The sequence below is a fragment of the Artemia sp. Qi Xiang Cuo genome, chromosome 2 (genome assembly GCF_049724085.1).
Source record: "Artemia sp. Qi Xiang Cuo chromosome 2, ASM4972408v1, whole genome shotgun sequence".
NCBI lineage: Eukaryota > Metazoa > Arthropoda > Branchiopoda > Anostraca > Artemiidae > Artemia > Artemia sp. Qi Xiang Cuo.
The window spans coordinates 232,501-254,956 of NC_142795.1; the positions used below are offsets into that span (position 1 = coordinate 232,501).

Consider the following 22,456-nt stretch of genomic DNA (forward strand, 5'->3'; position numbering starts at 1 on the left):
CTAACAGGCTCGATCAGAAGTAATTGATGAACCATGTACTCTGGCGGTTTCAATAATACATGTTCTGAGCATTGCAAGCGCTGTTCTTTAATAGTTAGCACAATATCTCTCTGAAAATTGCACAATCGACGTAAATCTATGTTAGAGACATGGCGATGTAGTTGTATTCTGAGAATTTTCACGGACAGGCATGTTTAAAGTTATTTAGCATGTTCTCCTTCATATGTTCTCATGCTTCACTTTTACCAGGCGTGTGTCACATTCGTAGAGAAGAACAGCGCAAAACAGTGCCATATAAATTAAAACTTTCATTTGGACATTAACTTTACAGCGATTCCAAAAGGGTTAGTTTCCAGGGATCCAAAGAGTGTCTGCGCTTTCTGTATTCTTTGTGGGATATCAGCGTCGAAATGTCTATCAGTACAAAGCTGGGACACTAGGTAAGATAAACGGTTGACTTTCTACAGCTGAACTTGATTGATAGTTTGTAAGAACGGTCCTGTGTGGTTAGTAGCTATAAATTTTATTTCTCTGCATTGAATTTCAAGCTGATCAAATGGCTTTTAAATATCATCAAACATATTTTGGGCTTCTTTGTAGTCTGAAAGGAGCCTAACATCATCCGCATTGTCAAGGTCAGTCAGTGAAAATTATTAATATTTCAGTATTCCACCTTTAAAAGGGAAATTTCAATTAGGTACAGTAACCTGGTTCCTAAAAGTAAGCGAAGTTGTTCATAAAATCGGCACAAATAGAAAAAGAAAAGGCCAGAACAAATCTAAGATTTTTCTAAGAATCCCCCCCCTTCCGAACTGTTACAAAACAAAAAATCAGATTCATGGTCCTTATAAATGACCTTTTTTTAAACATCAGACACCTCTCCATGGAGAGTCTTCAGGATTCCCCTAAAGCTAGCCATTGTCCACTTAAATGACTATTAATAAACCCAATTTAAGAACCAACTGAGATAAAACATACCTTTCAAATGTACGCGTTAAAATGTGCAAAGCCCATTTTCGACACTTCCAAGCAGCACATTCTGGCCTTTCTTCCTCATCAATAGCCAATGTTGATTCTGGCACACCTCTATCAGCTATATTTCTCACAACACCCATCCAATCCGTGAATTTTTCCTTAGTGAGGAGCTGCATTGGGAGAGAATGTTGGACCAAAGTATAGAAAGTTTTTAGTATTTGTTTTTGCACGACTAAAGACATGTCAGAAGTGTCTGCGGAAAGGTTTGTTAACAGTCCATAGACTTGCGGCAGAAGGAGATTCAATGCCTCCAACAGAGGTGCTCTTTCCTTGTCTTTCTTGTATCTATAAGCCAAACAAAACGTGTTAAATTGACATTCCTTTACACAAACTTACAATCTATGTAAATTAAAATATATAATATTAATGTATATCCTATCTTATTAAAGCTATCGTCCTTATTAAAGAAGACACTTGACCCAGCAAGTCACATATCAGCCCAAAACAGAGATCCAGGAGGAGTAAGTTCTCAATCTTCCTAAGAAGCGTATACCCACTCCTCAACTCCTCTTTATAGAAGGAGTTAAAATGCGCACGAATTCGATAGTAAAGCCCTTCGATATACTGTTCTAACACCCTTCCCATTGAATTTGTGTCTGTTCGCACCTACGCAGTTTGCTGGTTAAACTATAATAAGGGAAAAAACTTGTATTAATTGTTTGTTTAAATCGTTTACATCTTTAAAGACTTTGTGAATGATGGGAATAGAGCCCTTCCTTCACAGAGTACAAATCAAGCAATGACATACGGAACGATACATGTAACAGTTTACTAGGTTTAGTTGAATGTCTTTCACCTTTTCTCCTAAAAGCAGGCTGATGTCCAGATGATAGTAATCCCCCCCTTCCTGCTAAAGTCTATTAAGATACTATTGCTCCTCCCATTCATACCAAGCGTGGTCGGGATGTGACAATCCTTTCTGATAATGCCTTAAAGGCAGGGATTTACGGAGTAGCCCCCCTCCCTCCCTGAAAAGGCCATATTGTGTAATGGACACTAAAAATGTACAACCGCACAAGTTCACACTTTCCATTTGGTTGCGAACTGGCAACTCCATCTTGTAGATTGGATTAAATAAAAAAAACTTGTAGATTGGATTAAATAAAAAAAACAAGTTTTTTAAACTGAAAGTAAGGAGCGACATTAAAACTTAAAACGAACATATATTATTCCGTATATGAAAGGGGCTGTCCCCTCCTCAACGCCTCGCTCTTTACGCTAAAGTTTTTTATTGTTTAACAAAAATAGAGTTGTGAGAAAGTCAAACTTTAGCGTTAAGAGCGAGGCGTTGAGGAGGGGACAGCCCCTTTCATATACGGAATAATTTCTGTTCGTTTTAAGTTTTAATGTCGCTCCTTACTTTGAGTTTAAAAAACTTGTTTTTTTATTTAATTTGTGATCGTTTTTTAGTTAATGTAGCTTTTATTTAGGTTCACCGTCATTGAATAAGTAAACAAAATTTGCATAAAAATTTTACTTTTCTTTTGCTAAATGGCTGTCTCTAAATTTGGTTCTGACGTAATTTACAAATTAACTTACGTAACGAACTTCTATATTCGTAAATTTTTCTTCTGGCAAAAAATAAACAAAGTTGCAGATTTTTGCAGATATGAGCTTGAAACCTATGTAATAGGGTTTTCTGATACGCTGAATCTGACGGTATGATTTTTATTAAAATTCTTTCAATTTTAGGGGATGTTTCCCCCCTCTTTAAAAAATCAGGTCAATTTTCTCAGGCTCGTAGCCTTTGATGAGTAATACTAAACTTAATAAAATTTATATATTTAGAATCAGCATTATAAGCCCATTGTTTTGATACATTTATTGACATCAAAATTCCGTTTTTAAAAGTTTCGATTACTATTGAGCCGTATCGCTCGTTTTTTTTATTACGTATATGTTATTAAGTATATGAGGGGGTTCTCCCCTTAGTCAATAACACGCTCTTTACGTTAAAAGTTAAAATTTTGTTTAATTCACAAACCCCTGAATCACAAAGGCCGTTTAATTAGAATAGATAGCTCTTTTGAAAGCACTAAAAAAAACTGTAGCGTAAAGAGCGAGGTATTGATTTGGGGCCGAACCCCCTCATATACGTAATAATTTCTGTTCGTTTTAAGTTCTAATGTTACTTCTTACTTTCAGTTGAAAAAACTTGTTTTTTTTAAATTAATTTCTGATCGTTTTTTAAATAATGCTGGGAAATCCGGCGTTCCCTTCATAAAAATATCCCTTACCCCAAAGAAACATCCTCCACGGAAAGATTCTCCCGAGTAACCCCCTCCTCCAGCCGCCCCCCCCCAGAAAAAAATCCTTCCTGAAAATGTCTGTATACTTCCCAATAACCAATACAATATGTGAGCAATGGGCACAGTTCATAACTTGCAGCCCTTCCCCTGGGAACTGTGGGGGATTAAGTCATCCTGAAAGACATATTTATTAGATTTTCAACTATGTTGAATAAAATGGCTATCTCAAAATTTTGATTTGATGACTTCGGGAAACAAATGACCATGGGATGGGGTCAAGTTGCCCTCCATGTTTTTTGTCACTTAAAAAGGGCACTAGAACTTTTAATTTCCGTTCCAATCAGCTCTCCTACGATATTCTAGGACCACTGGGTCAATACGATTACCCCTGGGAAAAAAAAAAATAAGTAAATAAACACGCATCCGTGATCTTTCTTCTGGCAAAAAATGGAAAATTCCACATTTTTGTAGATAGGAGCTTGAAACCTCTACAGTAGGCTTCTCTGATACGCTGAATATGATGGTGAGATTTTCATTAAGGTTCTATAACTTGTAGGGGGTCTTTCTTCTTTTTTTTTAAAATAATCCAAATTCCTTTAAGTACTTTGCGTATGTTGGGTAGAACTAAGCCCAATGAAACTTTATATATTTGAAACCGCAGTTAAAATCTGATTCTCTTTCTATATATATCTTAATATCCAAATTCCGTTTTTTAGACTTTCGGTTACCATTGAGCCGGGTCGCTCCTTACTTACAGTTCGTTACCACGAACTGTTTGAAAATGCCAAGATTTTGCACACACCCCTTAGCCTATTAGTGCTATTATAGCCTGACTTTAGCTTTACATGCATACGCAATTTCCGAAATTTATTTGAATTTGAGATATATTCGAAAATGTATTCGAATACAAAAACTAAAATCTGAATTTGGGATTTTTAGGATTTTCTGAGGCTTTTTTTCCTGGAAATATAAAAGGAATGCAGAAATTCAGCGGCTAGTTTTTTTATATATTCCTGTTCTAGACGGATCTCTTCTAGATAAATCCGACAATTTTGTTCCGTTTTTGAATTTGCATGTCTTAGCACTTTTAAGCTATGAACCTATTATGACAACACCATTGGGGCATATTTGCAACACTATTAAGTACAAATGAAATTATAGGGAATGGTCTGAAATCTTGGGAGATTTCTCGGAAGATAGAAAAGCTGAAGCTTTAAACAGGGTAAGATTTGGGGGGGGGGGATAAGCAAGGTGTTCCCAAATACGAAGAGTGCATTTTTATATCCCTATGTATGCGGATCTGGGAACAGTAAATAAACAAAAGTGAACTTAAACTAGAATTCCAAGTTTCGAGACATGAAATTGTAACTTAAAGGATGTGTGGCACTTTTAGAGGCAAAGTTACTGACTCGGTCCGTGCCAAAGTCAAGTGGACAAGAGCTAATAAAGATGTCACACTGAAATAATTAATTTATCTCTGCTTTGTAAGGCTCGTACAGCATTTGCTACTAAAAACAAGCACAATAAGGCCTTACACAACCACTCTACCGGGCGTTTTTTTTTTCTTTTCTTTTTTTTTTACTCTAGCGCTTCCATACTAGGTGGTAAACATTCAACTGACGCAATATCAGTCGATCGGAGATCTCATCCAAAAATCAATCATAATTAACAATTAGTGTTAATCAATGATTGAACGATGATAAAAATTCTTATATTGTGGCTGGGATAAAAAAGAAAGGTCAAATTCAATAGTTTTCAACCTTCTTTGCAATTAATTCCTTTAGTAATTTAAATGCAGAAAAGGCATTTATATAATTAAGCGGGCATATAATTAAGCGGGAGGTAACTGATGCATGCTGAAATCATATTGTTACCTCCCACGTAGCAAAAACTGACTGCTTCTCCAATTGACTAACAAATAAAACTTAAAGACCAGCAAAAATAAATTCATATAAAATTTAAATTTAAAATGACCACAGGCCACTATTAAAGAATAAATGAAACACATAACGAACAGAAATGAAATAAACAATCTGAGCTAACATGGAGGCAACAGGTACTAATATAAATTAATAAATAAATCTTAAAAAGTGCAAAAATTAGATTAAATATTCAACTCAAATTAATAACAAGCAAAAATCACTACAAACAGGAGTTTGGCTATTGCTCCCTCCCCTAACCGTAGAAATCTAAAGCATATTGCGTCATTTGTGTTTTATTAAAACTATGTGTCAACAGCATGCTTTTGTTTTTCAAAATGCCGAAGACAAATAAAAACTAAATAACTATAACAATCAATAAGACCGGAAAGGACGAATGAAAATAAACTGAATATTTGATATATAATGATAATAAATGCTGAAAGTTCAGCAATTCAAGATTTTATTCATTGTAATTTTATTTTCCAGCGTTGTAAATATAAAAGAAAATATTAGTAATATATTTCGTTTTCAGTGAAACACAAATGACGCAATAGGCTTTAGACTTTTACGGTTAGGAGAGGGAGCAGTAGCCAAACTCCTGTTTGTAATTAATTTTGTTCGTTATAAGTTTGACTTAAATATTGAATTTAATTGTTACTCGTTTAAGATTTATTTATTTTCTATTACAATTTATATATTTTGCTCCTACTCATTTTACCCCACTCCGGACAATTCTATCCTAACACAAAACTATTTTTCCTTTCTCAAACACCACCAAACCAAATACACAAACCACAATAGCCAAAAAATAAACCAACTAAATATTTCACACACTCTAACTTTCTCAACAACACGCAATTCTCTAAACCTTCTCACTCAGATTCAGATTCAATCGGGTTTAATTAAAACAAACAGAAATAAATAAACTTCTCTATGCAAAAAAAACGCACGTTGAGTCCCTTAAAAACATAACGATTCCTCCTAATCACGCTTTACGACTCTCGCTTTACTCCTCAACACAACCACATCCCTCAACCATAAAAATCATTATCTAAGAGATTCCCCCTTCCTCCCCAAAAGCACAGCTACCTTAACCTTACAAAAAACTAATCAATAATAAAAAAAAAACCGAGATAATAATGATAATAATGAAAAAAATCTCAATTATTAATAAACTCTATTTATTGAACATTCAATAAGATATTTTTTCAAGTTATTTTTAAGAGACACAAGGGAGCTCCTACATCTCAGTTCTTGTGGAAGTATGTTCCACACTTTCGCGCACGCCATATCCGGTGTAAAATCCGACCGTACTGTAGGTGTTCGTCTCACCAGAACGTTTGAGGCAGATCTCGTGTTCTTAGGATGCTATTCCAATACCAACTGGAATAGACTGTGGAATGCTGATGGAAGTAATCCGGAGAAAAATTTGAAAACGATAACTGAGCACGATAAATGATAAAGTGATTCACGGGAAAGAAAATCGTCCATATTTCCGATTATTTTCAGGGCATGTTTGTGGATTGAATCAAGCCTTTTCACGTGGGATGTGAATGTTGACTGCCAAATTGACGCACAATACTATAGATGAGACTTGATGAGTCCATTGAAAAGTAGACGAAAGGTATTCTGAGAGACAGTGTGTTTCAATTTCCTGATACTCCCATGATTAGGGGAGAGCCTCAGCTCCACAGCGCGGATGTAATGTACGAAGATAAGTTTTCGTCAAGGAGTACACCTAGGTACCTGGCATAGCCAGTTTTCGGTCGTCTGATCGTTCCTCGAGAGGTCGTTATTCCTGATACCTCTGGGCAAAGAGGTGCAATCCTTGAGAAGAAGAGAACGCAAGATTTGTCAACATTTATTACAAATCGATTGGCATCCATCCAAAGATAAGTTTTTTATAAGATGAACTCAAGTTTACTCTGGAGTGCTGACATGTCGGTGCCACAAGAGCCCATTGCAGTGTTATCCGCGAACGCCACAAGTTCATCCAATTCATCACCGCTGCTCGAAATTTCTGGGTCGCAACATAACTTGCAGTAGCTTGAAGTCTTGGAGCTAGGGCTAAGAACGTGACTTAGGTCATCCACATAAACCAGGAATATCGGTGGGCCTAAGATTGAGCCTTACGGCACACCGAAGTTGACAACGGTGTCATTCAGCGGATCATTCTCCTATATAAACACGTCGGCTACTAAGGTAAGACCGGAACCATCATAGAGCCTCTCCTCTAACTCCAATGTGCTCTATTTTATCTATTAGAATCCCATGATCCATGCTGTCGAAGGCTTTTTTTATGTCAAGCAAAATAGCAGCTAGCACAAGTCCCAGGTCAAGTGTTTTATTAATGAATAGGCTTAGTGACACCAGAGCATCTTCCGTCGAGTTTCCGGGTCTGAATCCCAATTGGCGTTGGTTAAGGAATCCCTTAGCTTCCAGAGAAGAGTAAAGTTGGTTCTTCATAGGTTTTTCAAACACTTTGGAAAACACCGAAAGAATAGAGATGGGTCGAAAGTTAGATGGGTCGAAAGTTAGATGGGTCGTCCTGAGGGCCACCTTTGTGGAGGGGAACTATTCTTGCCTTCTTGAGAAGTGATGGAAACACGCCCGTCTCCTAGGAGAGATTTACCAAATGTGTTAAAGGTTGTAGTACGGACGGCAATACTGCTTTTAGCACTTTAGTATGGACGAGGTCAACTCCAGAGGTAGATGCTCCCCTCAAGCCCTTGACAATCATCGAAACGTCCGTCGAAGTTACAGGACTGGGTGCCATCGACTTGACACACGCTGGGCCCAAAAAGTCCCCTTAGGATTTTCTGGGGGGTAGCACTGTGTTAGCCGTTTTTTCCAATTTTGGTGAAGAAGGTACAAAGAGCTTTTGCAACTTGTGCTGGTTCAGTCAAGGTTTTTCCATCAACCGTAATTTTGGATGGTAGTTAATGATTTTGGTTATTCGGTCGTAACACTGAATTGGCTGTCTTCCATACTTTCCGTCCATCCTTCCCACTTTCGGCTAGCCTTTGATTAAAGTAATCCCTTTTAGCTTTTGTAAGAACTGACCGTAGGCATTTCTTATAAATTTCATAACTCTGCAAGCTAGCTACATTTGGTAGATTACGGTATTCCGCCCAAAGATTATTCTTTTTATTCATGCACCTGAGTAAACTTTCTGTAACCCACGGGCAAATTGATGCGTTTTTTCTTCCGTGTTTCTTTATTTTTTCTTTAAAACAACATGCCTCATATAGTGTTGTAAATGTACTGTGAAAAATTTCAAATCCTTCATTCAGATCTCCTTTCTCCATAACGCTATCCCAGGTCGTGTTTTACAATTACTAGGTAATTAAACCCCACTTTTATCAAAACAGATAAAAAAATCGACAATAATACCTAGTGATTTTAAAATAACTTGTTTGCGTTTTTTTTTAGAAAAAGGTACATAAGGCGAAGTGGTCCGACATGTCACTGATGATTACTGAAGCCTAGAGTGGAGGTAGAGTAGAGAAAACATTGTCTATTAGTGAATGAGTACTCTCAGTTACTCTCGTTGGGATAGTTGTCGACGGGTAAAGATTAGAACCAGACATAACAGTGATAAGTTCATTAGCGGTATTAGTTAGGGGATAGGCTAGGTTGATGTTGAAATCACCCATGATGACCACACCATGATTTTGTTTTTCAAACATTTGGAGTGTTTCCAATAAATATTCCATAAACGATGCTCAACTTTAACATACCAGCCCGAAACTTACCTTAGATTTATACGCACCGGGACCTCCACCAGAGGCACAATGGTGGTAACCCTGCGCACTAGAAAAACAGGCCATGTGCGCGCACTAGATGGACAAAAAGCTAGTCATCAAAAACTCATCATTCCTATCTTAAAAACACGCCAAATTCACAAGCACACAAATTGCAAAAACACTCACTCTACTTACAATATTGTTTCCTTTTTTTGCACCCACACACAACTAATCTCATAAGTTTTTTTCTGACAAAAATTAACAAAAAAAAATGCTTTAAAAGTATCGGTAAACATCCAAAGTTAACTAACATTGCTAGGCGTAGTAATTTGAGCTGTAAATTATTTTGAACAAAATGTCTATTTCAAAATTTTGACTGAATATTTTTTTGTGTAGGGAAGGCAACTCAAAAGTGGATGGAAGGGGGCTGACAGCCCTCCATCCCCTTTTCAACTTTCCCACAACATGTGCTGAAAGTTCAACTTAATAACCTTAGCCATTCGTAAAATATTGCAGATTCTTCTTTTTGATAAACTGGGAGCATATTGTGCCTTTTGATTTAGTATAACATGCCCCTCAACACTCACCAAGGTTTCACCTTAATACCCTTAACTTTTACGGATACACCCAAAATCAAACATTTCCCTTTTTCCTAATGATAAATCCTGTGTGTAAACAATAGGCATACTGCACAATTTACAATCCCTGCCCAGAGCTGTGGGGGGCATGAGACGGCTGGAGACATAGCTATCAGACCTTTTGACTAATTTGAACAAAATGACAATCACAAAATTTCGATCATTGTAGAGGAGAGGGGGCACCTAAAAAGGACAAGGAGAAGGGAGGGGGCTAGTTGACTTCCAATCTCTCTTGAACATCCTCTTAACATACCTTGAAAGTTTCAACATACAATACCCTCGGCAGTTCCTTAGATATCGCTGATATTCCCTTTTCACAACCGGCAAACACATAGTTTGTTTTCGTTGCGTTCGGCATCTCAACATTTCCTAAAAGTTTCGCCTTAATAACCTAAGCTTTTTTTGAAGATCCAGGATCAAAACATGCCCTCTTTTCTAAAGCAATTTAAAAAACTTTTTCCACGAAATAATTTTTTTTTTCGTTTTCTGCTCCACTACTTTATTTAAATTAAACCCGTTTTTTTCTCTTAATTTTTCGTAAATGGAAAAGCAGTGTGATCTAAGAAATTAGTCGGTTTTTTCAACACCCCCCTCAACACACGCAGAAATTTCCAACATCCCCCTCAACACACGCAGAAATTTCCAACAACTCCCTCAACACACACAGAAGTTTTCAAATAAATAACATAAGGCATTCCTAAAGCATTGCTGATACGTCCTCTTGACAACCTGTATGGGCATAGTGTGTTCCAATTTAATTCAATACAGTGTCAATATTCCCAAAATTATTCGCCTTAATACACTTAGGTTTAGTAGCAGTAGTAAAAGTACCAAAAGTAATAGTAGTTGCAATATAATTACAAGTAAGTCATAGGTATAGAAGCAGTAGCATTAGTAGTAGCAGTAGCAATAATAGCAGCAGCAGCAGTAGTATGAGCAGAAGCAGTAGCATTAGGATACAAACATTGTCAAATGGTTAGTTCAACACCCCCACAACAAGCCCTGTAAGTTTCAACTCCACACACTAAACCGTTCCTAAGATACACCCTTTTGACAACCTGCATACACACGGCGTGGTGTGATTCAGTTCACTTTTCCTTCTCAATATTCCCCGAAAATATCAGTTTCATACCCTTAGAAAATTTCACACGCATAGTTGTAATAGAAGTCACAGCAGTGGTATTAGTGCTAGTAGTACTAGCATTAATATTAACAGTAATAGCACAAGTTCTAGTAGCAGCAATAGCATTAACATATTGCCTTTTGGTCAGTTGAACATCCCCCTAATCAAGTCCTGGAAGTTTCAGCTTAATGCAATTAGCCATTGCTATTACATTATCGATATGTTCTTTTGATAACCTGTATATTCATGTTATACACGTAGGCTTGGCTTCTGGGCAAGGCCCGTTCAGATCAAGTACAATTTTTAAATGAATTCTTGAAAGATTCATCTCAATATTCTTAGCCTTACAAGTAGTCATAGAAGTAGCAGTTGTACTAGTAACATTAATAGCAGCTGTATTAACAGCAGTAGTAGCATGCACATATTGTCTTTAGGTCAGTTGAACATCTCCCTCATAATACGCCGGAAGTTTCATCTTGATACGATGCCGTTCAAAAAATATTGCTGATGCGCCCTTCTGAACCCCTTTTGAGGCCCTTTTCAGCTTAATATTCTTAGCCTCACAATTAGTTACAACTGAAGTAATAGTTAAAGTAGTTTAGTGGCAATAGTAGAAGTAGCAGCAGTGGTAGTAGTATTAGTTGCATGCACATATTACCTTTTAGTCAATTGATCTTCCCCTTTAAGCATTGTTTGAAAGTTCCAACTTAATACCCAAATCCGTTTTTGAGATACACCCTATAGACAATCTGCATACATACAATGTGTTTTCATTTAGTTCAAATTTTCCCACAATATTCTGTCAAAGTTTCATCTTCATGCGCTTAGCTTTAATAGTACTAGTATCATAGTAGTATCTGGTAGTAGTAGGAGCAGTAATAGCGTTGTATTAGTAGTACGCAGTAGCAACATTAGTGGCAGCAGTATTAATAGCAGTAGTAGCATGTACATGTTGCCCGTTGGTCACAAAAGTACAAGTAGCATCAGTAGTATAAACATATTGCCTTTTGGTCAGTTGAACATCCCTCTCATCAAGTCCTGGAAGTTTCAACTTAGTACAATTAGCCGTTACTATGACAATAACGATATGCCCTGTTGATAACCTGTATAATCATATACTTCCTGAAATTTTCATCTTAATACTCTTAGCCTTACAAGTAGTTGATAGAAGTAGTTATATTAGTAGTAGTAATCAAACAGTTCGTGGTAACGAACTGTAAGTAAGGAGCGACCCGGCTCAATGGTAACCGAAACTCTAAAAAACGACGTTTTGATACCAATAGATACATCAAAAGAATCAGATTTTAATTCTGATTTCAAATATATAAGTTTCATTAAGTTTAAGCTTATCCATCAAAAGTTACGTGCCTGAGAAAATTTGGCTGATTTTCGAAAAAAGGGGAAAGACCCCCTAAAAGTTATAGAATCTTAATGAAAATCACACCATCATATTCCGCGTATTAGATAACCCCACTGTAGAGGTTTGAAGCTCCTATATACAAAAAAGGGGAATTTTCCATTTTTTGTCATATTAAAGATCACGGTTGTGGTTTTATTTGTTTGTTTGTTTTTTTTTTTTTTCCCACGTGTGATCGTATTGACCCAGTGGTCCTTGAATATCATGAGAGGGCTCATTCGAATAGACATTAAAGGTTCTGGTTCTCTTTTCAATTAACCAAAAAATGGAGGGCAACTAGGCCCCCTTTCAAGCTTATTTTTTTTCCCAAATTCACACAATCAAAATTTTGAGATAGCCGCTTTGTACAATCTATGCTCGAATATGCTAAACATGTTTTTTAGGATGACTTGATCCCCCAATGTCCCCAGGGGGTGGGTTGAAATTTATGAACTTTACTCAGTGTTAACGTATAGTATTGGTTATTGGGAAGTATACAGACTTTTTCAGAGGAGATTTTTTCTGGTAGGTGGGGAAGGAGAGGGTCGGGGGCTATATGGAAGGATCTTTCCATGAAGGAAGTTTTCAGGGGGGAAGTGACATTGCTATGAAGGGGGCGCCGGATTTCCCAGCATTATTAAAGAAAAAGATCAGGAATTAAATAAAAAAAACAAGTTTTTCAACTGATCAACTGATTGTGATTAAGAGGTCATTTTTAAAGAACTGGAAAAAAAATTTGAACTATAGTTTATAGAGAAGGGTATTGACTAGGGGGCGAACCCCCTAATATACGCTTTAAAATTTTATGAATATAGAAGTTCGTTATGTAAGTTAATTCTAAGTTACGTATATTTATTACTAATAAAAACGTTCGTAAATAAAATTAAACAAGTTTCGAGAAAGCCATTTAACCAAATATAATATTCAAAATTTGTTTTAATTATTCATGTACGGTGAGCCAAAATCAAAACCTGTATTAATTCAAAAACGTTCAAAATTAAATAAAAAAAACAAGTTTTTTAAACTGAAAGTAAGGAGAGACATTAAAACTTAAAACGAACAGAAATTATTCCGTATATGAAGGGGGCGGTCCCCTCCTCAACGCCTCGCTCTTTACGCTAAAGTTTGACTTTCTCACAACTCTATTTTTCTAAACAATAAAAAAACTTTAGCGTAAAGAGCGAGGCGTTGAGGAGGGGACAGCCCCCTTCATATACGGAATAATTTCTGTTCGTTTTAAGTTTTAATGTCGCTCCTTACTTTCAGTTTAAAAAACTTGTTTTTTTTATTTAATAACAGTAGAAGCCGCTGTATTAATAGCAGTAGTAGCATGTACATGTTACCTTTTGGTCAGTTGAACATCCTTCTCATGATACTCCGGAAGTATCATCTTAATAAGGTAAGCCGTTCCAAAAATATTGCTGATGCGCCCTTTTGAACCCCTTTTCATCTTAATACTCTTAGCCTTACAAGTAGTTACAAGTGAAGTAATAGTTAAAGTAGTTTAGTAGTAATAGTAGTAGTAGCAGTAAAAGTAGCAGTGGTAGTAGTATCAGTAGTTGCGTGCACGTATTACCTTTTGGTCAATTGATGTCCCCCTTTCAGCATTCTCTGGAAGTTCCAACATAATACCCAAATCCAGTCTGGGGATACATCCTTTGATAATCTGCATACACATAGTGTATTTTGATTTCGTTCACATTCTCCCTCCATATTCTGTCAAATGTTCACCTTCATACACTTAGCATTAGCAGTTCTTTCTCTAGGAGCTGTGGGGATAATATTATCCCCACAGGCATTGTTTCTTGGCCTTTTAACTATGGTGAACAAAATAGCTATCTCAAAATTTTGATTGAATGAATTTAGGGAGAAAAGGGGTGTGATAGGGGGGCTAGTTGCCTTCCAATATTTTTGGTCATTTAAAACAGGACACTATAACTTTTAATTTTCGTTCGAATCAACTCCCCCCTCCCCCCGCCCTTCTAGGGTCATTGGTTCGATACAATTACTCCTAGGATAAACACCAATATTTGTGATCTTCTGGGGGAAAAATTAAAAATCCCACATTTCCGCAAATAGGAGCTTTTAACCTCTACGGTAGGGCTCTCTGATATTTTAAATCTGACAGTGCGACTTTCATTAAATTTCTTGAATTTTTAGGGGTGTTTCCCCCATTTTTGAAAATCAGGCAAGTTTTCTCTGGCTCGTACTTTTGATAGGTAATATTAAACTTAATTTTATGTATGTGGAATCAACATGGAAGGCAAATTCTTTCGATCTATCAAGTGTTATCAAAATTCCGTTTTTTAGATTTTCGAGCCGTTCCTTGCGTCCAGCCGTTCGAGCCGTCGTATTGGGTCGAGCCGTTCCTTACTAACAGTTCGTTGCCACGAACTGTTGTGAAAATGTTTGTAAAAGTTATTAAATACGTGAAAGCCTAATTAGAGCAAAGCCAAGAGAAATAGTCTCTGTGAGATACGGAAGTGTTTGAAATTTAGTAGAAACGGTACCAGTAAAGACTCTTTATCAAACAGTTCGTGGTAAAAAACAGTAAGTAAGAAACGACTCGCCCACCTATTTCCAAATGATTAACCGATTATCAATAAATTTGGCATATTTAGAATGAGCATTAATAGTGGATTTTGTTGTATATATTGTAATCAAAACTTCATCTTTTAGTTTCCATTTTAATTGACAAGGGTCATTCTTTACTTAACGTTAGTCACTCTGGACCGTTTGATCAACGACCCTCTCAAATGTGAGGAGGCAACCGCACCCTCCTTAAACCCTCTTTTTTATATTCTTAAATATAATAAATGAATTATACAATCGTTATTTCCACGGTTTTCAAGGTAAGCTCTAAGAAAAAAAAAACTTTTTTAAGGAACATCCATAAATGAATATCCCACAAATGAACAAGAGGGTCACTGAGGACAATATACCATGGAAAGCAAAAGGACAGTACGAATGATATGTCAATAGGAAAATAAAAAATTATCCCATTTAAATCCTGATAAAAACAATGTTCCTCATAGAACTTGCCCCGATAGGAAATTTCCTGATGACATTCATATATGCCTCGACCCACCTCTCCCCCTTTTGCACCATTAAGCTGCCACAAAATGGCAGCAAAAGCCACTAAGCTGCCACACCATTTCTTTTGCTGCCAAAAAAGGCTACACATGCTTAACAATAAATATGAACTTTAATTCATGTTTGAATGAGTTCTCTCCCAACATTTTAAGCCCACGTGTTCAATACGATCAGGAAAAACAAATAAATACGACTCCATGATCAACACTTTCAGAAAAAATACTAAATTTCGTACATTTGTAAATAAAGGCTTGAAAGCTATACCATGGTACCCTCCCAAAATGCAGAAGTTGATAGTATATGGATTACTTCCTTTGGGGGGGGGGATTCTCCCATTTTCCAGAAATTGGGCAAATATCACCATGCTGGTAACTTTTGGTAGTTTTTTTACACTTATTGGCTTTTAAGTATTTTAAACCACCATAAAAAGCATACTCTTTATAGGTATATATTGTTATCAAAACTACTTTAGTTAGAGTTTTGTTTACCATTAGCACAAGTCGCTTAAATGGTATCAAAGAATCGATTTCTCTCTTTCTCTGGGGTTCTGTGCCAAAACAAGGCTTACAAACTTTCCCAAATAGAGCCAACTGCTATACACACAGCAATCATAAAAAGAACAAAGAAGAACTTACTCATAAACTTTGACCAGGGAATGGAAACAAAGTAGTGCTCCACTGATGACCTGCGGATCTGCTGACTGCAGAAATACATTTATTTTGTCTACTATTCCAGTCCATCTTCCAGGAAAATCATTTTTTACAATGTGGTTCAATACTATGGCAAGTACATTCCGAATAAGTTCAGGGGAATGTACTATGGCATCGATTATTGCATCTCGAATCATAGCTCGGTCTTGTTCATGAATACTGAAAGGAATGGGCTTCCCTGCTTCTGTTTCTCTATCTTCCCAGTTACCATTGACCATATTTTTTAAATACACCACTCCAGACTGTTTAACAGGCATGTCGAATTCCTGTGACATGATTACTTGCAATAGAGTTGGAGCAAATCCTATGATTTTGCGTATCTGCAATTTAAGATATACATTTCTCAGATTTTGTTTCCCAAAAAGAACAACACAGCGAAAAGTTTTAGTTTTGTTAATGATTTCTGCCTATGTGCACAAATAAACACAAAAACAAAACCTAAATAACGAGTTTTTCAGCTATGTACGTACAATTGTTTTTTGTCAATAATAGTAAAAAAAACGAAAATAAGTTATCAGAGAGTGATGTTAACCTCCCAGGAATTTTTCCCTGTTAGCTTTAACTGAGGGTTTTTCTTGGAGATGGAAATCAATACTGTTTGGGTTTTTCCTACCAATATTTTTTACTCTATTACAAAATTGTTTTAGCTCAGTAGAAAAAAAGCCTTAACTTTATTTTCGCAATGTGATGAAGCAGACTTCACATGTATCTTTTTTTACGTGTTTATACAGCGATTTGGCTCCAGACATTTTTCAATTGGTTTGTAATGCATGATTTATCATTAGAACTATCTTTTAATTTTTTATCGCGGGAGGACAGTGAGCGTATCGTTTTAATTATCATTGATGTAGCTGGTCCCAATCACAGCACTACTCCCAAATTCGGCACTGCTCAGCAATTGCTGGCAAAACCACTGTTATTGTACAGCGGTTTGGTTCAAAGATAAAAAAATAAAAAAATAGAAATGGACACCGTAAAACTTCGGGTCTTACACTTGTGAGTTCATAATAACCAGTAAGGTAGGGCAGGAATTAATGAAAGGAATAATAATCCACCTTCGTTTTTAAATAGGGAATGGCCTTGAGGTTGAAGTTTTATAAATTGGGAGTGGTTAATAACTTTTAACAGATTAGGATTCTGTGCTTGGGCCTCTTTTCCGGCGATTATATCATTTTTAAGAACTTGAGACTGGGCCTCTAATTCAGTCAATTTGTCGAAATTCAGTCTTTCGACGGTCGTAACAAGGAACTTTGGAAAAGTAAAACGACTACTAGAATGAAGGGTTATCTGACATTAAATATAAGGTAAGTAGATATGTAGTCAACGGAAATATAATTCAAAGGAGTAAGGACAACGTGAAACCGAGGAAGGACAGTCATCTTTTTCTTGGGATGAAAACTGAAGTGTGTTTGGGAAGCAGCATCAAAAAGGGGTTGGGGGTAAACTGGGCCTCCAAGGAAAAGAGGGAAGTGGGTAGATTCCTGAGATAAAGTACATGACCTGCACATGACACCTGCACATGACCTACCAGTATAATAGTGTAAATTTGTGGAAACGGTTAGCGATGACAAGGTGATTTGGTGACTTGACTTAGCTATACTTCTTGGCTGTGTTCTGTATAATACAAAAGTACCAAATGAGGAGTGTGGGCGATATAAAATATTCTTTAGCATTGGAGTATGCTAAAAAGTTGAAACTAATAAAGGCGTAGGCGCCAAGAAAAGAGGTGATCTTGTGACTTGACCTAGCTTTACTTCTTGGCTGTGTTCTGTATAATACAAAAGTACCAACTGAGGACTGTTGGCAATATAAATATTCTTTAGCATTGAAGTATGCTAAGAAGTTGAAACTAATAGTCATAGTTGTCAAAAAAAAAGATTTCGTGACTTGACCTAGCTTTCACTTCTCGGCTGTCGTTGCTATAATACACAAGTACATAGTGAGGGATGTGGGCAATGTAAAATATTCTTTAGCAATGGAGTATGCTAAAAAGTTGAAACTAATAAAGCTGTAGATGCCAAGAAAAGAATTTTAATATAGAAGTTCAGAACAATCCTTAGAAATCCTTAGAAATCAACTAGTGAGATGGTTATGGATTTGAACCATCAAGGACCGCAACCACCAATGACCCTAACCACCAAGGGTCCTTTCTTTCCAACCTCACAGTACCCCCTCCCCCCCTCGATTTTCGCCCCCTCCCCCATTTTTTTACTTTTTTAAGTAGTTTATTTTTAACTTTTTATTATTTTTTTTATTTTTTAACATGCAATTTTTTCATGTCTTAAAATTACATGAAATACACTTAAAACAAAAAAACACATTTAATATTTTCGAAATAGGAATGATATAGATATGTTAGTCATGACTTACTATTAGAAAAATAATATTTTCAGTAGCACTTGTCTTTTTTTCTGACTTGGAATTTTTGGACTTGGAAAATTATTCAACTTTCTTTAATTATTTTTTTTTCGGCTGTATTAGTGGTACTCTATGGCTGCTCACCGACCCTACAAAAAATTCAGAACAGAACTTGAATTTTTTTTGTCTCTTCAATGAGCAAATTCAAAACTGAAGTGGAACTATTTTGTCTATTCTTAGGAAAAATTTAGAATTGAACTCTAACATCTTTTCTTCTCTCTTCATTGAGAAAATTCAGAAGAGAACTTGAACTTTTCTTCACTTCTTTTAGAAAACTCCGAATTGAAGTTGAACTGATGTGGAGATTTTTTCTCTTCTTTGGAGAAATTCCAAATTGAACTAACTTTTTTCTTATTTGAGTGAAAATTCACAAGAGAACTTGAACAATACTTACCGTTTTTGAAAAAACTTAGAATTAAAGTGGAAAATTTTATCTTCATTGAGAATATTTACAGGTGAAGTTTAACTTTTCATAACTTCTTTTAGATAAATCAAAATTGAAGTTGAGCTGATGTGAAACTTTTTTCTCTTCTTTGAAAAAAACAGAATTGAACTAACTTTTTTTCCGTGTCGTCTCTGTGTGTGTCGTCTCTGTTTGTGTTTCGTCTGTGTAACTTCTTTTTTTTTTTCACTTCTTTGAGAAAATTCTTAATTGAAAGTTGAATTGTTTCTCTTCTTGGGGAAAAATTCTAAAGAGAACTTTGACTGTTGCTCACTTCATTAAGAAAATCCAGAACTAGAAATTTCTATCTCTTTTTGAGAAAACTCAGAATTAAAGTGGAACTTTTTTCTCTTCTTGGGGAAAAACTTCAGAATCGGAGGATAACGTAGATAATTTTGGTGACCACACTGCCTTTCCATGACGATAAAATAAAAATCCAAAATAGGGATAAAATCCTTTTTAATAGACAGTGTATAATAAATTTCACAAAAAATACCAGATATTTCGGTCACATATACAGTGACCGTCATCAGGAGTAAATTTCACATAAGTTTTACTACTGATGAAGGTCACTGTATATGTGACTGAAATATCTGGTATTTTGTGAAACTTATTATACACTGTCTATTAAAAAGGATTTTATCCCAATTTTGAACTTTTATTTTATCGGAGGATAACTTTTTCTACCTTCTACGGAAAAATTCAGAACAGAACTTGAAATTTTGTTCTCTTCTTTTAGAAAATTCAGAACTGAACTTGTTCAGTTCTCTTTGAACTTTTTCAGTGGAACTTTTTTCTCTCTTTTTGAGAGAATTCAAAACTCAGAATTAAAGTGGAACTTTTTCTTTTCTTTGGGAAAAAGTCAGAAGAGAACTAGAACTTTCTTCACTTCTTTGGAAAAACTCTGAATTAAAGTGGAACTTTTTCTCTTTTTGGGGAAAAAATTCAGAATCAAATTATAGCTTTTTCTATCTTCTACAAAAAACTCAGAACTCTTCTGAATTTTTCCCCCAGGAGAGATAAGGTTCCACTTTAATTCGGAATTTTCTCAATGAAGTGAACAACAGTTCAAGTGATCTTCGCAATTTTCACAACGAAGAGAGAAAAAAAGAACTTACATTTCAATTCTGAATTTTTCCAAGGAATAAACAAAATTGTTCCACTCCAGTTCTGAATTTTCAAAAAAGTTAGGATTTCAATTCTGAATTTTTCCAAGGAAGAGAAAAAAAGTTCAATATCATTTCTGAAATTTCTCTAAGAGGAGAAAATATTTCAAGTTATGTTCTGAATTTTACCATAGAAGATAAAAAAAGTTATACTTTGATTCTGAATCTTGCCCCAAGAATATAAAAAATTTCCATTTTAATTTTGAGTTTTCTTAATTAAGTGAAGAAAAGTTCAAGTTCCTTTCTGAATTTTCTAAAAGAAAAGAAAAAAAGTTACAGTTCAATTCTAAAATTTTCCAAAGAAGGGAATAAAGTTCCACTTCAGGTCTGAATTTTTCTCAAAGAAGAGAAAAAATTTCCAAGTTGTGTTTTGAATTTTTTCGTATAAAATAGAAAAAGCTATGCATCAATCCTGAATTTTTCCCTAGGAAGAGAAAAAGTTCCCACTTGAATTTAGAGATTACTTAAGGAAGTGAAGAAAAGTTAATGTTCTCTGCTGAATTTTTCAAAATCAACAGAAAAAAGTTATATTACAACTATAATTTTTCGAATGACGTAAAGAAAAGTTTAAGTTCTCTTCTGAATTTTCTCAAAGAAGAAGAATAAGTTACAGATCAATTCTAATTTTTTTCAATGAAAAAAAAAAAAGCTTCCACTTCAGTTCTGAATTTTTTCAAAGACGAGAAATAAATTTTTTCAATAGACGAGAGAAAAAGTTAAACTTTGATTCTGAATGTTCTACTTGAAGAGAAAAAGTTCCTCTTTAATTCTGAGGTTTCTCAAAGAAGTGAAATAATATTCAAGTTCTCTTCTGAATTTTTCTTTAAGAAGTGAACAAAAAGTTAGTTCAATTCTGAATTTTTCCAAAGAAGAGAAAAAAGTTCCACTTCAGTTCAACTTTAATTCTGATTTTTCTCAAAGAATTGAAGAAAAGTTAAAGTTCTCTTCTTAATTTTTCCCCCTGGAGAGATGAGGTTCCACTTTGATTCTGAATTTTCTCAATGAAGTGAAGAAAAGTTCTAGTTCTCTACTGAATTTTCACAAAAAAAAGAGACAAAAAAGTTCCACTTCAGTTCTGAATTTTCTAAAAAAGAGAACAAAATTTCAAGTTCTGTTCTGAATTTTTCCGTAGAAGGTAGAAAAAGTTATCCTTCGCTTACTTCGAAGGATAACTTTTTCCTTCGTTATCCTTCGAAAAAGTTTCCCCAAGAAGAAAAAAAAGTACCACTTTAATTCTGACTTTTCTCAATAAAGAGATAGAAATTTCACGTTCTGAGTTTTCTCAATGAAGTGAAGAAAAGTTAAAGTTCTCTTCTGAATATTTCCCCAAGAAGAGGAATAGTTCCACTTTTAATTCTGAGTTTTGTCGAAAAAGTGAAGAAAAGTTCAAATTTTCTTCTGAATTTTCAAAAAGAAAAGAAAAAAGTTACAGTTCAATTCTCCATTTTTCCAAAGAAAAGAAATAAGTTCTACTTCAGATCTGAATTTTCTCAAAGAAGAGAAAAAAAATTTCAAGCAGTGTCCTGAATTTTTCCGTAGAAGATAGAAAAATTTATGCATCTATCTTGAACTTTTCCCTAAGAAGAGACAAATTTCCCACTTTAACTCTGAGTTTTCTCAAAGAAATGAAGAAAAGTTCAAGTTTTCTTCTGAATTTTCTAAAAGAAAAGAAGAAAAGTTATAGCTCAATTCTAATTTTTCCAATGAAGTGAAGAAAATTTCAAGTTCTCTTCAGAATTTTCTCAATGAAGAGAAAAAAAAAGTTACAGTTCCATTCTAAATTTTCCAATGAAAATAAAAGAAAAGGAAAACTTCCATTTTCACAACGAAGAGAAAAAAGAAATTACAGTTCAATTCTGAATTTTTCCAAAGAACAGAATAATAGTTCCACTCCAGTTCTGAATTTTCAAAAGTTATGAGTTCAATTCTGAATTTTTCCAAGGAAGAGAAAAAAATTTCCCAATCATTTCTGAACTTCCTCTAAGAAGAAAAAAAATTCAATTTCTGTTCTGAATTTTACCCTAGAAGACAGAAAGTTATGCTTCGATTCTGAATTTTCCCCAAAGAATATAAAAAAGTTCCATTTTAATTCTGAGTTCTCAGAAATGTGAAGAAAAGTTAAAGTGCTCTTTTGAATTTTTCTCTAAGAAGAGAAATAGTTCCACTTTTAATTCTGAGTTTTGTCGAAGAAGTGAAGAAAAGTTCAAATTTTCTTCTGAATTTTCCAAAAGAAAAGAAAAAAGTTGCAACTTAACTTTAATTCTTTACAAAGAGAAAAAATTTCAACTTCAGTTCTAAATTTTCTCAGAGAAGAGAAAAAAATTTCAAGCTGTGTTCTGAATTTTTGCCAAAGAGGAGAAAAAAGCTACAGTTCAATACTAATTTATCTAATGAAGTAAAGAAAAGTTTAAGTTCTCTTCTGAATTTTCTCAATGAAGATAAAACAGTTACATTTCAATTCTAATTTTTTCAATGAAAAAAAAATGAAAACTTCCACTTCAGTTCTGAATTTTCTCAA

At 35.0% G+C, this 22,456-nt stretch overlaps 1 protein-coding gene across 2 annotated transcripts in view; it reads right to left on the bottom strand.

Moving 5' to 3' along the window:
* Positions 1–22,456, bottom strand: part of msk (importin-7 msk) — a 165,854-nt gene that overhangs the window by 99,165 nt on the left and 44,233 nt on the right. For both annotated transcript variants that reach the window (XM_089098588.1, XM_089098583.1), the window contains exons 3-4: positions 15,838–16,232; positions 979–1,320 (exon numbers count right to left, since the gene is read on the bottom strand). In XM_089098588.1, coding sequence (XP_088954714.1) covers positions 979–1,320; positions 15,838–16,232 — 737 coding nt within the window. The remainder of the gene's footprint in view (positions 1–978; positions 1,321–15,837; positions 16,233–22,456) is intronic.